At 32.0% G+C, this 18,116-nt stretch overlaps 3 protein-coding genes across 3 annotated transcripts in view; 1 reads left to right on the forward strand and 2 right to left on the reverse strand.

The window, feature by feature from the left end:
* Nucleotides 1-4,691, reverse strand: part of LOTGIDRAFT_227888 (hypothetical protein) — an 8,314-nt gene extending 3,623 nt beyond the window's left edge. Inside the window, exons 1-5 of the mRNA XM_009045528.1 lie at nt 4,563-4,691; nt 3,683-3,769; nt 3,363-3,524; nt 2,923-3,045; nt 2,503-2,597 (exon numbers count right to left, since the gene is read on the reverse strand). Coding sequence (XP_009043776.1) covers nt 2,503-2,597; nt 2,923-3,045; nt 3,363-3,524; nt 3,683-3,769; nt 4,563-4,605 — 510 coding nt within the window. The 5' untranslated portion in view covers nt 4,606-4,691. The remainder of the gene's footprint in view (nt 1-2,502; nt 2,598-2,922; nt 3,046-3,362; nt 3,525-3,682; nt 3,770-4,562) is intronic.
* Nucleotides 4,692-4,894: 203 nt separating this feature from the next.
* Nucleotides 4,895-10,326, forward strand: LOTGIDRAFT_102561 (hypothetical protein; the record flags this gene model as incomplete). Its single annotated transcript, XM_009045529.1, has 14 exons — nt 4,895-4,964; nt 5,077-5,161; nt 5,482-5,571; nt 6,055-6,143; nt 6,560-6,642; nt 6,988-7,052; nt 7,697-7,879; nt 7,983-8,118; nt 8,501-8,586; nt 8,807-8,903; nt 9,164-9,234; nt 9,346-9,414; nt 9,730-9,871; nt 10,087-10,326. 14 exons carry the CDS (start codon nt 4,895-4,897, stop codon nt 10,324-10,326), a joined length of 1,506 nt encoding a protein of 501 aa, XP_009043777.1.
* Nucleotides 10,327-10,664: 338 nt separating this feature from the next.
* LOTGIDRAFT_227892 (hypothetical protein) lies at nt 10,665-17,882 on the reverse strand (the record flags this gene model as incomplete). Its single annotated transcript, XM_009045530.1, has 12 exons — nt 10,665-11,292; nt 11,433-11,579; nt 11,758-11,865; nt 12,236-12,391; nt 12,766-12,985; nt 14,629-14,786; nt 14,971-15,131; nt 15,647-15,950; nt 16,140-16,259; nt 16,535-16,636; nt 17,098-17,291; nt 17,743-17,882. The coding sequence occupies 12 exons, from the start codon at nt 17,880-17,882 to the stop codon at nt 10,733-10,735; spliced, it is 2,370 nt and encodes a 789-aa protein (XP_009043778.1). The 3' UTR covers nt 10,665-10,732.
* Between the last annotated feature and the right edge of the window lie 234 nt (nt 17,883-18,116).

The raw sequence follows: 18,116 nt of genomic DNA on the forward strand, positions 1-18,116 counted from the left end.
CTCTAAAATTAGGAGAAACTGTGGTTAACCTCAGTTCGCGAGAACTTTCTCCCCTTGAAGAAAGAGTTTTAGATAGAGGTCTAACATTTATTCCGACATCTAAAACTCTTTCCCATGGACCAATTTTATCGTCGGTTGAACACGTCAATAGGACTTTTAAGTTAAATTTCTTTTTTCAGAATAGACTCGGCATATGCAAGCGAATACCGTTCATTGAAAAGTCTGGTTGGACTCCACCAGACAGCGCGATTGACTCAGATATTTTGGCTACTTGTGCTAAATTACATGAAGAAATATCTCATTACCTTTGGTGAATGAAAAACACAACCTCACCAAGTTTAAAAGGAAAGCTTTGAATAGCCTAAAAAACGATCAGAACATTATAATACGAAAGAGTGACAAAGGCAGTTGCTGTGTCATTCAGAATCGCGAAGACTACATTTTTGAATTAGAGAAACAATTGAACAATGCTAATTATTACCGTGTACTTGATCAACCTATTTTCATGGAAACTGCAAAAGATAAACAATATTTTAAAAACTTTAGTAAACAAACAATTTATTTCTGATTCCCAATATGACTATCTTTCAGCGAAAGGCAGGCCTATTATCTCAGATTGCACGAGCGAATCCTACTGGGTTTCTGAATACATTTACCATTTTTTACTTCCATTAGCGTGTAAGCATCCGTCATATCTTAAGGATACCACCGATTTTGGTGAAAAAATTAAAAGCTTGACTGTTCCTCCAAACGCAAGATTTATCTCATTAGATGTTACGAGTATGTATACCAATATTGATAATAAAACCGGTTTAGACGCTGTCCGAAAGGCCTTTCTTCGAAATCCCTGTGTAGATAGACCCGACAAAGAAATATTAGAACTTTTGGAATTATGTCTAACGTGAAATGACTTTGTCTTTAATGAAAAAATTTATCTCCAGACTTCAGGCACCGCGATGGGCAAAAGATTTGCGCCGAGTTATCCAAACATCTTTATGGCTGAGTGGGAACTGGAAATTTCTTCCGTTTCCCCTTTTGAACCTTTCTTCTATGGAAGGTTTCTTGATGATATTTTTATTATTTGGACCGAGTCTTTAACAAATTTTTGGCAATATTTTGAAATTTTTGAAAATACTACGGTATTCAAAGTACCAAGTTTCTCTCAAACAAACAAATTAGACATCAAAGTATTTTTTAAACCAACGGATACTCACCAACTTTTATATAAAAACTCTTTTCACCCAAAACATACTTTTACGGGAATAATCAAATCACAAATTTTGCTTTTTTTTAGAATTTGCACTCAAAAAGTAGATTTGCAGCTTGTAGACTAGTTTTCAGTAAATTAAGAGAGAGGGGCTATTCCAAACGATTCTTGCGCAAAATTAAAAATGACACTGTTTTGGACCTTTTGAAAATTAATGAACCCCCTCCTCCAATAAATAACTTTGGCGCAATACCATGTAGAGGTTCTCAGTGTCGCACCTATGAACATATCCATATGTCTCATTATTTTCAAAATAAAAAAAAACGGAAAAATATTTGAAATTAAAGAACGTCTCACGTGTACAGATAAAAATATCATTTACCTAATTTCGTGTAAAAAATGTGACAAACAATACGTCGGCGAAACCCAGAACGCGTTGCAAACCCGATTAGGCGGCCATCGCTTTGATTTAATTTATAGCAAAAATATACCAATTTCTCGTCATTTTAATTTACCTGACCATTCCATTGAAGACCTTCTTATCATGCCTATTGTATCAATTCCTGACTCTGATATTATCAAACCAAAAACCAAACGATTACAGAGAGAAAGCTACTGGATGGACCAACTCCAAACAGTGGCTCCAAATGGACTTAACATCCAGCATGATAATCAAATGATTCCATTTGTTGCCACCTTTAATCATACAGCTGCCAAAACCTCATCCATCGTCAAACAGTATTACAGTGAATTACAGAACAGATTTCCGAATGTATATACCAAACGACTTGTAATTGCCTATAAGCGCAATAAAAACCTTAGTAATTTTCTGGTCCGTGGTAGACTCGATCCCATTGAATCCAATAATACTTGACCCCCCTCTCTATTTTCTAGCTCATTAAGCATAATATATTCTAATCCTTATATATAGATGTTTATCTTTTCAGAACCTATTCATACTCTTTTCTTTTAGAACAAGAAAACTTTCATATTATAGACTTGTGTTTATTGCAGATTACTCGTGGTTGTTTTTTTAACTTAATACTAACTATGCTAACATCACCTTATCTTGTATTGAACATTTATCTCTTTATTTGTGACCTTGGCCAGTGCTCTACATAGAAGTTTTTAGGAACTTCTTCACTCTTAACACTTAATTTATATAATTAATGGAATTGTATTTCAAATTATATAATTTGGTATCAAAGTGATCTGGGCTTGTCCATCATCAACAATCTTTCTTATCAGAATGAAGAAGACATAGTATAATTCCTGCAGTGACACATCTAACTTACAACTTTCTGTTTCTTTTTCTTAGTAGCCTCCTGAGCCTTTTTCCGCTTTTTACCAGATTTGATGTCTTCTATAGGCAACAATTGTGGAACTTCACCTGAAGACAAACATTTTGTTAACATATCAATTACCTTTAATCAACGTGATTTGAATTTTTATCAGATTATAGAGAGGTCTTCAAACATTAGTGCATTAGTAGGAAAAATTAAACTGCAATCAGACCTAATAAAGCTATAATCATACATTCTGGAACTTAAATCAGACATACTGCGGCTTAAGTAAAATTTGAGCTATATCAAACATTCCGGAGCTGTAATCAGTATCACAATGAAGTATTATATCAAGAAATAATCAATGGAAGGAAATAAAAATCCATGACATAAAGAAATATGAGATACATATAATAAGCAGTAAGCACAAACCATCAGAATCAGTGTCAACTTCTGCATCTGAACTCATCATGTCTTCTTCACTCATGTCAGGCATTGTATTATTTATATCATCATCTCTTTCATCCATTAAATATCCACTCAGATGTATAGCACCTGTTAAAATTATCAAACATCATCATTTCAATTAATGAGGACATACACGCATACATATTATATACATGAGTAGGCCAAGACATTTTTCACGAAGTTAATAAAATTTCATATCACTGTGCATTCTTTAAAAAGGAATTTGGTACTTATACTCACAAATTAGTCAAATGCATTAGGATAAAACTTAAATATCCCAGGTATTTTGCTGTCCATTTGAAAGATAAAATCATCAAACGACTGACAAAATAGCCTTAATTGTATTGACTTCTATTCAAAACCCAAATTAAAAATAAAAGCACTATATAAGTTTTGATACTTACTATTTCCACCAGTAGTGAATAATGTGATTTCTTCACCTTCTGTAAAATTCAGATCTAAGGCTTGTTGCATTGTGCGATGATGTTCCAATGTACATAAAACAAACTCTGCTTTATCTTGTTGAATCCATAATGAAACAGCTCTTTTACCCTTTGGTAAATCTTCTAAAATTTAGAAATTAAAACATAAATTCTTATGGTAACAGTCAATACATAACGTCAAAGGTATGCTATAAAAGAATATTTGATACATTCAAGAAAAAAAACAAACAAACATATTTAGCAAATTGGCAAGAGCATTTATGAAGAAAAAGCAACTGTACCTGTTGTTGGTTCCAACGCAGCCATGGAAACATGAAAGGCTGTCTCCACCACTTGTGTGTAGCGTTTTCCTCCATCTAATGATACGCCTTAAAAAAACAGGTTTTGTAAGTCAGTATGCAAGTTTAATTTAATATTTTGGGAAAGGATTTCAGGCAGTAGCCTCAAGAAACTCAGAGAGAGATAAGACTCTGAGTCTTGTAAGAAGTTAGTCAAACATATGAACCTGTAAGCTTACATAACCTTGGGTCAAAGCAATAAGTTCCTGGAATGTCAATTGCTGTGAAAGTAAATGACCAAATTGCTGATGGCCTTCAGGAGTTTTGCATGGAAAAGATCAATAAATTTCACTCCTCATTGATTTACATGGGCGCAGATCACGGGGAGGACAGGGGGACATGTCCCCCTCTCCCCTCCCCCCCCCCCAATGAGAAAACCTGGGTGCTGACTTTTGTGGAGTGGCCAATGTTGTTCTATGGGTGAAGTGCATTATCATTTCAAAGTACGGTAACTTCACAATTTGACCATTAATGTTGTATACACAAGAAAGCCTATTATTAAAAAAGTTGAGGAGTTGTCCATTTAAAAGCAATAGACAACTTGGCTATTTAAATTTGTCCTGGTCTTTTAAAAATTGACGTTGGCATTTTAAAAAAGACTTGTCTTTTGTAGTTGTGAACAGTAGGCTTAGTTGTCTTTTAGTGGTTAAAGAGTTGCGTAGTATTTCCCTTGCACGTGTGTTATTGAACACGTGTTTATATTGTTCATACTCCTCTCTTGATAAAGCCGGCTCACCTCATAATGTGTAACATAACGAAATGCTCATTCATATAATAAGAGAAGTTATATACTCAGAAATTTCATATTTATCATAATACTTGCCCCAAAACATGTTGTTACTGTCTACTTCTTTCAATATAACCATAATCTATTAGAGACAATCGAGCACTCGAGACCACGACCAAGTCTTTAAACCAGCAAAGGATTGTCGCAAATATGTTATGATTGTCGCGAAATTTTAGAAGCATGGCCTTGACTTTCCGATACATCCGGAAATTATATGGAACTATCAACCAATCAATTTCTTCAAGAGATATTGGAACATATTTTCATTGGGCAATTATTCAACCTTGACCTTTTATGTTAACATTTGACCCAAAGTTCAATTTTACATCAGAAAAGTGAATGAATGAAAAAAAAAAATGGGTTTGCTGATGGAAATTTGTGTTTTGGTTATCATTTCCCTTCTACTCAGATGGTCAACATCTCAGGGATCTTATTCAGGTACACGAAAAAAATTGTTTCATGTTTAGAGATCTACTTTTGAATTGACATATTAACCACAACAATGTTTCTTAATTCAGAAAACTTAACAATTTAGAATGATTTTTTTCAGGACAGGGTAAACCACCTATGTTTGGTGATTATGAAGCCCAACGCCACTGGATGGAGGTAACAGTCAATTTACCAGTTAAAGATTGGTAGGTATGGTAATATATCAAATTGATCTTAGTCTATGACATTGTGGTATTTGTGTGATAATTTTTAGACAAGCTTATATGGCTCAGTTGATCTGAGGTAAAGAACCACAGAGCCAAATAGAACACAAAGGTGATGTTTTATTGTTCAAATTTGCATTAAAACTAAGGGTAACTGTTTATGAGAAACATATTGGACAGAATTTACATATCCATTTTAGTAGTTTAAGATATGCATTTCTTGAATTGTGATAATAACAAAGTATGATTGATTAAAGACTCATATGATTTAGATGTAACTGTAACCTTATCATTTGTTACAGGTATAGAAATACAACTGAGAATGATTTATTGTACTGGGGTTTGGATTACCCCCCTTTAACAGCATATCACAGCCAAATATGTGGATTCATGTAAGTAATAAAGCTTAACTCTTTGAAGATGATAAACTTAGATGATGGCTGAATTTGGATGTATAGAAACAAGAAGAAAGTGATTTAGGTTTTAACATGAATATTGGCATGCTTTTGAGAATAGTGCAAATCTATGTACTTTAAAGTGATACTATGTCTTAGAGTAAACATAAAATTTAAGTTCTCAAGAATGGTCAATATTTTAATCAGCAAACTTACCTGGTGTCATAAAGTTACAACAGAATCCCTGTAAAATCTGGAAAACTGATAAAACTAAGTAATTATTGAAAAACGCTTAATCAATATTAAGTGTTTTTCAATAGTTAATTGCATTTTTATGGATAATTTATAAGTTTTTTGGATTTTTCGGATTATATAAGTATTCTGTTATGTTATTTATGACACTAGATATATCTACTGGATGAATATAAAGTAAATGTTGACACATGTTCAGACCACTATTAAATGATTTTATTATTTTAGTGCTCAGTATGTCAATCCAGAATGGGTTAGATTGAATACATCTAGAGGACATGAAAGTTATCAGCATAAACTATTTATGAGATATTCAGGTACATATATATCTTTAATTCTACTATATGATTGCCATTGGGAGATGTTGGATCAAGGAAGTAGGCAGGGATACCTTTGTATAGTTTAATCTACCTGATTTAAATGCTTTGGTTTTTTATAGAAAGGGTTAAATAGGTGTATAGTTTAAGAAGATATTAATTGGACAAGGTAATTGTTGAGCATAAAAATTTGCCTCCAGACTATCGTCTATAGATGTTAAATTTGTGGGTGGTGATGATTGCTTAAAAAACAGAAAAGAATATTAACTAATGTTTTAGGTTGAACTTTACTTGGTGAAGTATTGGAGAATGTGGAGCTTTGTATTTCATGCCATTGCTAAATTTGTATCCAAATTGCCAAATTTGTATCCAAACTGCCAAACTTTTATTCTACTCACACCATATTTGTATTTCAGTGTTTCTAGCTGACATATTGGTATTTCTACCAGCATGTTTGTTGTATTACATATCTCAAGATGAAGTTGAAGATAAGTCAATGGTAAGGTTGCTATTGAACATGTAGTAATTCATGTGGTATTTAAATATGATTTGCAGGCTGACTTCAACTGATCATCAAAATATACCCTGATGTACATAGAGTAAATAACATCAGGGTACATTTTCATATATTGGTTTGTCAGAGAACAATTTAATTTGCCTGATTTACCTACCCTTTATCAATCTCTAGCTGTTACTATAACTGTTTTAAATGTATTGCATGTTATAGTCAGCTCAGATATCTATAATAAAACAGTGATGTAGAGAGACTTTTATAAGCTGACGATATTAACTGTAATTCATATATTAATGTGCATTGATATGTAAATATTTTTTTTTTTTTCAGATTTATGGATTAATGTGTCTATTACTATACCCTGGTTTGATTCTCATAGATTATGGTCATTTTCAGTATCCTTTAAAACTACACAGTACTCTCTCTAAACTAGTAACAACTTAAAGTAACATATTCATCGTGTGTTTTGATACTTTCTCGCTCTTTATGTAGATGCTGGATAGCTACAGAAGTCAGTCAGATGATATTCAGAAGCAATTAGGATTTCCAATATTAAAAACTAGTTCTATTATATGACATAAATGGTCTTTACTGATATAAGTATATGATCAAACTTCATTTTCTCTCTTAAAGGAACATTTTGGGGTTTGATTTTAATTTTGAATATATGTAAATAGTCTGCAGTAGTACTCGAAAAGTATGAAAATCGCGTAATTCCTTTAAAAAATACTTAAAACTAGGAATTTTAGTATTTCTATATATGTCTTTTCTATAGATCATAGAGTATCTTAGAATGACGAGTCATCATTTTAACATTCAAATACGGATAACACACATGGATTTGAAGACTCAAATTTCGACGGTGAGCTGTGAACATTATCACTGATTGGCTTAGTTAACAAATTCCTGTTTCTAAAGTATGATTATTCAAAAATGGCACTACTGTCTCTGTAAGAATGTTACTGAAATTGGAAAAGATGGTTTAATATTTACTGGTTTTTGGTGTGAATATTAATGTTTCTCCTTAACCTCACTCTAGATATAATGGTATCAGCCTGGGATTAATGATTATGGCTGTAGCCAGTTTAGGTCTCAAACAACAAATTCTTGGCGCAATATTTTTCACATTGGCTTTAAATTATAAACATATGGAATTATACCATGCTCTTCCCTTTTTTATGTATTTATTTGGTGTAAATATACATACTAACTCTATGAAAGGGTATGTAGACCTTTGATGTTTATGTTTATAGTTGATCATGTTGTCAGAGTTAAACTGAATTTTAAAATGAAATGTATTGATACTTTGCTTTCTTTTCTTTCAGAGTGTTTCAAATAGGAAAAATTGGTGTAGCTGTGATATTAACTTTTATGTTATGTTGGTTGCCATTTTTATCTGATATCGATTCATTCAGAAATGTTTTAATTCGTTTATTTCCTTTCAATCGGGGACTGTATGAGGTAGGTTTAAAACATTTCATTGAAATTTAAGCACATGTTTGCTGATGAAAGATTGTATTCTAATGGAGCTTGTTTCATGTTTTTATTGTCAAGCATAATAACTGTATTATATCCAGTATTTTGAATGTTGAGGGCCACATGAATTATCATGGATCCATGTGGGATTGTTGTCCAGTAAGCACTTAAGATCATGGAGTTCAATTCCCCTCTACAACCAATACCAAAGATTTTATACTTAAATTTTTCAATATCTATAAAAAGAGCATAGTTCTGTAAATATAATCTTTATGAGTCAACTTAAAAAATTTGTGAATCCATGTTGCTTCACAAAGAAAAAGTGTCATTATGTTTCTGGCCTTTTGTGAATAATGATCTGTTTTAGGATAAAGTTGCTAATCTCTGGTGTAGTTTATCACTGGTTATTAAATTAAAAAACATTATGTCTCAACAAGCTCTAGTAGTTTTAAGGTAGGCTATATTGTTTTATGTCTATATTGTCATTCTTAACTGAAACTTTATACAGTTATAAACAGCTGTAGAGTTTATAAGAAATTAAGTTTTCAGCTAGATGGTTAGATGCTTAACTCTTCATTCAGAACAAAATCATTTATTGAAATGTGACATCAATATCTCCTGTGATGATATGTGATAATTAGATATTAGATAATGTAAAAATTGAACATTTCAGTTTTCTATCAACATTAGTAGGACTTGTACCATCTGCATTTCATTTGTTATATAAACCTACCTTAACTAACTTCAAATATTCATTGGTAAGTTGTCATGTTATTTACATCAAATGAAACGTAGTTGGGTGGTCAACGATTGTATTTATAGATTTGGAAGTGGTTTTTTTCCCCCCAAATTTCGAGGATTTGCTTTAAGATGTATGTCTTTGAGGACTTCGGTTCAACCAATTTAATCAACCATTCCGTCAAGCATGAGAAAAATATAGTTTTGTAACCAGCCAGATTGTTCAGTTGCATTTTTTTACTTTTGTTTGAAACATTCACCAAATGTACTTATATTTTTGTATTTATTATAGGTGAATTCATCACTAGTATTTTTCTTGTTTTCATTTCAAGTTCATGAGAAATCCATATTAATTCCAGCATTGTAAGTATTTTTGAGTATTTTTGAAAAATTGTTTAAAAATAAAAAATTGCGATTAAACATCCATCCAAGACTGATATTTGTGAAATGTTTATCACATATATTATATTTTAGATCTGTATGTCTATTAGCTGACAAACATCCATATATAGCACTGTGGTTTCTGTCTATTTCAACATTTAGGTAGGTTTTACAATTATTTTGTAAGGTATTGTAAGGCATACTTACAATATAAAACTAGATCAATATTTATGAGACTTTAAGCAACAATGGTAAAATTTGACAAAAGCTTATATTATTGTACCATCGGGACATGTCTTGGAATTGGGGGCCAGCTTTTCAATGAAGGGCATGTAATCAGATTAGCAGAGTAAGAAAACAGTCTTAAGAGGTTTCTTTCTGATTCAGAATTACATCATAATCTTAATTTAAATAGATGTTATTTCACTGTATTCAACTTTTAGAATCATAGTTCATTGCATATATTTGTAATTTCAGTATGTTACCTCTTTTAATAAAAGATGGTTTATTGATACAGTGTTGTGGACTTTCAGTAGTGTTTCTAATATTAGCATATTATTCATCGCAACAACAATTTAGTCACTATACATCTAGATTACAGAATTGGATGAAATTTATGGTAAGTTAATACGAAGACAGGAGCTAAAAGCTTTGCATGTTATTTGGCTAATATAGCTAGAATTTAATTTTCTTTAGAATTGAAAATATGATTATGAATCGATGAATTGCCAAAAGTAGTTGACCTGAATGATTGATTCATATACTAGGTTATTAATTTTGACCTGGTTGTTAAGCATTCAGATTTTAATTTGGTTTTTTTTTGTTTTTTTTTAGTTTTTTTCTTCCATATTTGGAGCAGTTATATTGACAGTTTGTAGTGAAGTTGTACAACCACCACCAAGATTGCCAGATATATTTCCTGTTCTTATATCTGCTTATTCTTGTGGCCATTTCCTATTTTTCTTATTTCTATTTCATTATTGTCAATTCTTTAATAATGTACCAAATTATGTAGAAAAACATCGTAAAGTTTCCCAACATAAAAAGTTTTCAAAAGAGAAAAAAGTGAAATAAAGATACTGATATCAATAATATTCTAGTATTTGGTTATTTGTATAAAATTGAGAAGGGGTTGGTAAAACTCAAGTGGAAGAAGTCAAACTGTTGTTTCTAACCCATAGCTACTAATAAACAGTCAAACTGCAATCTAACTTTATCAATTGTTTGATCCTTTCTTGTTTCCTCAGCATTTCTATTGAGTTGTCAACTAGCGTTATGGAAGTATTGCGATTTGTGGAAATTTTCAACATTAAATTTAGTAGAACATTCAATTAACGATTATATCCAGCAATCATCTCTACAAAATAAATTCTGTCTAGAATTCACCTTATAAATACTGAAAATTGTCAAAATCAACTCTTCAAAATTTATTGTGTAATACTTAAATTATAATTTTTAAATACATGCAAAGTCAATATCATTAGCTAAAACAATTACTTAATAATGCTGCACTTTCACCAAGTTTCTTTGATTCTGTAATTGTCTTATATTTTGAGAGAACAGCAGGGACATCCAAAGATAGTCCTATAGCTTTCATATTATCATCTTGATGAACTAGAGTCCCAATACAGACAATTAACCGGAAAGCTGCTTCATTATCAATATTTCCGTCCAAAATTGAGCCTGCAGCAGACAAACATTGCGACTTTCCCTCTTCATCAGATGTTCCTAATAAGGCAATAGAAAAATTTAGAAGTACCGTTGCTATGGCTTTCTGTATGTGTTTATTAGTTGAATTTTTTAACGGCAATAGGGCGGAGATGATTTGATCACGATTTTCACAATTACTCATGGCACCTTTTGATTGGCTGAAAGAATTAGCAATGATTCGAATTGCTAACATCTGATTGGCTGTTGGTTGATCAGGTGATAGGTATTGATAAAGACCCTCTAAGAATCCTGGTTTACTAGTAAATAATGTGTTAATCTCAGGAGATGTGATACGTAGTCGTAAAATATCTAATGCTGGGAAAACCACATCTGAAATATAAATGAAGCTATTTGTAAATCTGTTATCCTTAGAATAAAAATACTCCTTTTTTTACATCTATGAATTAATTTTCTTAATCAAAATTCTGACACATGAATCATATAAACAGAGACAACAAGTATTTACTTACTTTCTGGCCATAACAACAATCTACATAAGGTAGCTATTTGTTTATCTGTTGATGTTTGAGCCGTTATAAATGTATAAAACTCCTCTAATTCACTCTCACTAAGTTTTTTATCACTCTCTACAGATTGGTTAAACTCTTTTAATTTATCTGAAAATTCAAATCATATTAGTTGATTATTCACTGAAAATTTATTTGTTTTGAAAAAAAGAGCTATATATTGAAATGCAGTAAGGATCTAAATTTTATAGAATAAGTCAATATCATCTTACTTGCAATAAAATATTTCAATAAAAAAAAAAACAGCTTAGCTAATCTTAAAACTTACTCATGATTTGTTGAGGATTAGATTGAGATAAAGTAAGATAGATTGTCACAGGGTAATAGGTATTATTTAGTTGACTGGTACTATTATTAGCTCTATAACTACCACTTCCTATAATAGAATAAAATATACACTAAAATATCTTCTCACTGTATAAGGTAGATAAACTATGATCTTCAAGATTCATCTTTTTAAAATACGGATGCTTCGGATTGGCATGACATTATTCTGTCATCCGAATACAAATCTTCTGTGCAATAAGGTACATATTTGCTAGTTGATAATGTTAATCATTTTCAATTGGTGATATTTCATGTAGGGCCTAAATGAAATACATTTCTCTTAATATTATTTAACTATAACCTATTTCATTTCTTTATTTCTCAATCTTTTTTCTCCTATTTTTTTAAGATGTTTGGTGATAAAAACTATTTGTAATTAATTTGATTACAGGCTAAAATATCATAATATTATAACAGACCTGTAAAAGGGTCCGCTCCATGAGGTTGTGCTATACCAGAATTAGATTGATTGGTATAGGACGGTATGTGACGTCCTGCTCCAGTGAAAGGGTCTCCACCACCAACACTACTACCATTGGCTGCTGGAGCACTGCCTGGTATATATCTTCCACCACCTTGATAAAAAAATATGAAGAAGATAAGAGTAACACAACTGATAAAGAAATTACACTTATTTTCATTGAAATTATTGGATGATTCAATTTGCAGTTTCTATTATTTTGACATGCAAATCCCAGAAATGCACCATCATGACAATTTCACTATCTGTTGCGATGAGGCAGCACACAATTGACTTGGTGTTTATTCATTCTCATCTTTAATAAGCATTATATTTGAATTGCTATTGGCTAACAAAATAAATGAAAATGGAACTGCCATAAGGATTAAAAAATAAGTTAAATTATAAGCTGTATTGTACATTAGCAGAAAGAGCAATGCTAATACCTAATTCCTACATCAATGAAATCTATCATCTATCTATACATACTTGTAAAAGGGTCCCCAGCACTGGGAGCACCTGTATTCAATATAACACCTTTAGTATTATCAACTATAAAATTAGCTACTTGGTCAAGAAACAACTGTGATAGATTATTGTCATCTAAAAAACGTTGAGCTGCAAACCAAGGATCTTCTGTTGTATTGTAGGGTAGTTTTAAAGGAGGTTGACCTTCTTGTATATCCACAGTGAAAACGTAATCATATTCCTGGAAATATAGTTTTATGGACTTATAAAAAATGTGTGGGGCATTACACTTTTAAAGCCCTATTGATGGAAATATTTCAAATTTAGTTATACTTAAGGATATGAATGAAAAACTCTTTAGCCAATATTGTTTCCTCCACTAATCAGGTACTCAATTTGGTAGCGTCTTACTACAGTCTGAAGCAATTCAATGTGGTACAAAACGTGTCACACTGACAGCTCTTACCTGGTATAAAACAATGCGCCCTCAACAACCTATCCCTTAAAACTACTCATAGAGGGTGAAGGCATTTATTCCAAGATTGATGCGCCCGCAAATCAACTTGATCACGGGATGCAAAAAGAAAACAATGGTAGAATTCAGCTTCCTTCGATGAATGTAATAGAATGGGTGAAGCCAGATGTTGAGAATCTATCATATGACTCTGTGGGCACAATACAGATACAGATACAGATTTCTGTTGAGAGTGAATTTAAGTTTACGTAAAACACCAATCAATTTATAGGCAGACTTACAAATCGTATCGATATGGATCGACCATTTTAGATCATTCGATAATGTGATGCCAAGATGTTTATGGAATGGTACGAATTCTAAAGGTTCCTGATCGAGAATCAAGTTTGGTAATTGGCTTATGGGTTTGGTTGAAAAAAGGACTACTTTGGTTTTAGAGGGGTTAAAGCTAACAAGCCAGTCACTGGACCATTGATACAATTTAGAAAGATCATTATTCATAGAGATTTCAATTTCAGATATAAGTGACTTCGTGCAGCCAACAGCTGTGTCATCAGCAAACAATCGCGGTAAGTTTTGAAGAACGTCTTGAATGTCATTTATATAAATGAGAAAGAGTAGGGGGCCTAGCACAGATCCCTGAGGGACGCCAGAATTTAACAATTCTGCCGGTGATAAAGCATCATTAAGAAATACACGTTGGAATCTATTAGTCAGGTAACTAGATAACCAGTCAAGAAACTTACCACCTATTCCATACTTTGACAATTTTAAAATAAGACCAGGATGGTACACACGATCGAAGGCTTTAGATATGTCAAAGAACGCGAAACATGCGAATTGTTTCTTTTCAATTGGAACTAGAATGTCATTGTAAATCTCAATCAGTTGGTGAACTTTTGAATGGCCTGGTCTAAAGCCGGATTGATAGGGATAGAGTAGTTTGTTTTCGTGAAAATAATTATAAAAATGTTTAAAGATTACTCTTTCAAATAATTTACTGATACAGCTCAGTAACGAAATTGGTCTAATTACTTACATCCCAGGATTCTCCTTTCTTATAAAGGGGCATAACCCTCGCTTCCTTAGTGATGGGATAGTACCTGATTCAAGGGATTTGTTAAATAAGAGGTGAAGAGGGTAACTAATAGAAGATGCAGTTTCAGTGTGACAAGTTGATGCATTGTAAGGCTTTAAAGTGAATTCAACTTGCTTTGAAATACTAATGTGAACATTACAATAGGCATTAGTATTCCTTCAAACTGTCGGTTTAAAATGTGAAATGGTTTCTGGGAACAGTTTCTAGCCTATGTGACAAACACGCCACAATCTCACATACTACAATCTGTGAGTAATCTCTAGATATAGTAAGAGATGAACTGAGAGATTTGTAAATGACAATGACATACCTTTCCATTATATAAAGATTTACCAGAAGAAGCTTGAGTCCCACCAGATCCACCAACTATATCTCCTATTTTATTCCATTTACTAGCTGCAGAATCCCAACAATATAAATATACTTTACCACCATCTTTTATCATTTTATTCTGGCCTTCTTTTACTCCTGTCAGAAAAAAATCATGAACTTAATGATTAAAATGTCATTTTAAACTAAATAATCTTTTAAATTAGACAAACAATATTTCTGCTATTCATTTTGAGAATAGCTATGAAGTTGAATTCTATATAACAAGAGAATATCTTGTATAATTATCTATGTATTACATAATTAATTAGGTCTAACTAACCTGGATTAATTAAAGCCTCTGGACCAGGTAAATCTTCAACATTTATATCTCCTATCTGTGTTTGTATAGTAGATCCTGCTATCATTTCATCAAATGCCTTCAATTCTTCAGGTGACGCTATTCTATCAGGATTCTTGGTAAAAACTCTTATAAAACCATCACTAGAAATATTAAACATCAAAATGTTTATTATATATCTAAGTCTAAAATATCAAGCTAAGAAATTGATTTATCTAAAAGACAGGTTTTGGAATTTCTTCTCCATATTCAATGTGAAATTTTAAATAACACCATTAAAAGAACAGGTGCGGCTTTTTTGGTGGTTGATTTTAGACTTGAATGTAAATAGTCTTCAGAAGTACTGGAAATGTCCTTTAAAAATAATTCAAGCTAGTAATTTTACTCACTATTTCTATATATGTCTTTTCTATATATCACAGAGTATCTTAAAATGACGATTTGAGGGCACAAATTTCGATGGTGAGCTGTGAACACTATTACTGATTTGCTTAGCTAATTATTCCCCTTTCTGAGACTAAAGTATGATTGCTCAAAAAAAATGGCCCAGAACTAGTAACAAATTGTGAAAAGCCAAAAGATCTTTTGTTTCTGGTTTTCTTGAACAAATAGAAATTTCAATCATCTGATCTGATCTTAAATCATAATAAAAAATTACCTGGCCCCAGACACAATATCACCATTAGGTAACGTACAGACACTCCATATAGACTGTGTAGGGTGTGGTATAGTCTGTACACAGTCACCTCCCTTCCATACCCTTACAGTCCTATCTTCACTACTAGTAACAAAGTCTTCACCATTAGGCAGTAACGCTATACTATACACATAGTTAGTATGACCATAGTAGGTAGCTATACAATCTCCAGTAGTCAGCCAGCGTTTGATTGTAGCATCATTGGAACATGATAGAAACTCTCCTGATCTGACACTAGCAAGACCTCTTACACAGTCTTCATGACCTGGAAAGAAATCGAAGATTTGTCAGGACTCGATAATACGCCTTTGACGATTACTGTGATATATGCAATCTATAAGCATATTGACACGCATACAAAATAGTGTAGGCTTCCAATTTCTTAGATTTTACTACTAATCTTTACTTTATTATTGCCTTAGTATGTACTACCATTTTTATTTTTTTAGCTTACCTCTAAATGTCTTTTCACATTTACCAGCTTTCCACATCTTAATAGTTCTATCAGCTGAACCTGTTAACATGACACCATCTTCAGACATCGTAACTACAGCCCACACTGCTGACTCATGACCTAAAATAGAGCTTCACATTTGACCTTTCTGCAATTTATTTCATCTTTTGATTTTCAATTATTTCTCACTACATTCTTCTAATGTTTGAAAAACTATTATGTGCAGATCAAGTGTCAAATTGGAACTGAAACAAATATATATTTTGATATAGCTTGATTTCAACCTTCTGTTGTTATTATCTTAACAAATTCTATTATGCTATGGTATTGTTCTTTTGTTTTTTTTCTGAATTAACCTGCTATAATAAGAACTACAATAATGAACTTCTCCAAACCTTCAAGAGTCATAACACACTTTTGATTCAACCAGACTTTTGCAGTTTTATCCCAAGATCCACTCACAAGGAAACCAAATTTACCAGTTGCCAATGTACATACTGAAAAGAGAAAGATATATTGTCATGCAATAAACTGAAGACAAAAATGCAACTTGAATTACATAAAAGTATTAATGTTTAGTTTTACAAAAGCTGTTAAAAACTATTAAACAATTAACTAATGGCTTATTAGTGTTGACATGACTCCATTCATGTTTAACAATTTTCATTTGTTAGGCATAACGGTTAGATGCAGTTGCCTTTAAAATAGCCCTAGAACATTGAGATTATGATGAAAATATTGGTTTTTAATTTCTCCTTTAATCAAATCATTGCAAATTCAGTTAGTTACATGATAGGCACTTACCAAGCAAATATAAGGATTGTCAAGAGGTTTTCTACATTTTGTATGTTATCAGAGTCACTGATACACATAAACAATTTAAAAAACCTCTTTCAAGTCCCTTTGAGAAGAGAAGATAATCATTGTAAAGAATATAAAAGTCACAATAGACAAGTACCTGAACTAGAATGTCCTGTTAATTTATAAATTGGTTGTGGTGAATCTAGAGTATAGGCCAAGATGGTGGAATCATTGCTACCAGTGAATATCAAACCATTAGGATATTTATCATCAGGTGGCATAACACAAACACTTGATACAAAATTATTATGTCCACTCATAACATGCCCCTCTTGATAGCCATTATCATTTCTGAGAAGGAAATAAGAGATAATGCTACAGATTAATACTTGATTCATTTCTCATCTGTTGTTACATTTAATAAAGCTTTGGAAATTCAGGCTTTTACATTAAACAATAAGATATCTTACACCTACATCAACATAATAAAAGATTGTCAATGACAGGAATGGTAATGACATTTTTAATTTTATCTTTCTAGAGTTATTTTGTCTACAACACTGAGTTCTCTATGCTTATATTTTCATACTTGCAAAGACATTCTTAGACTAACAGTAGTATTTTGAGGCTGCTATTCCAATTCTCATAAAAGTAACAGATAAAATCTTTTAAAAAATTTACTTTGCTCAGATAATATTCTATTGGATCTACTATGATTATAAAATAAATGGTAGAAGAAATTAAGAGAATGAAAATGCACTAATTGAACTCTGATTTTTGGATAAATAGCTTATGATCGTACTCGATAGGCATCCAAATTCGTGCCGTCACATCTCTTGATCCCGATAATATCCCGTTTTCTGGATAAAGAGTAGAACAGACGGCTCTAACGTCTTTTTCATGACCAACAACATTACAGCGCAACTTGTAGGGCGCAGCCATGTTTGTTAAGAAACATCATCGTATTGTTAAGTCTACTGACTAAAGCCAGCATATCCTAAAAGATAAGTAGAAAGAGGATAAGTACTGTTGAAAAATTCTATATTTATTTAAAATCATGGTCGAACACAGTCATAGATATAACAAAATTCAACTCAAATATTTTATTTGGCATAACATTTGCTTTGGGATAACAGAAGTATATATGTTATAGCGAACATGCCAATGGGCGGAAGT

The sequence above is a fragment of the Lottia gigantea genome (assembly GCF_000327385.1).
Source record: "Lottia gigantea unplaced genomic scaffold LOTGIsca_1, whole genome shotgun sequence".
In the NCBI taxonomy this organism is placed as follows: domain Eukaryota; kingdom Metazoa; phylum Mollusca; class Gastropoda; family Lottiidae; genus Lottia; species Lottia gigantea.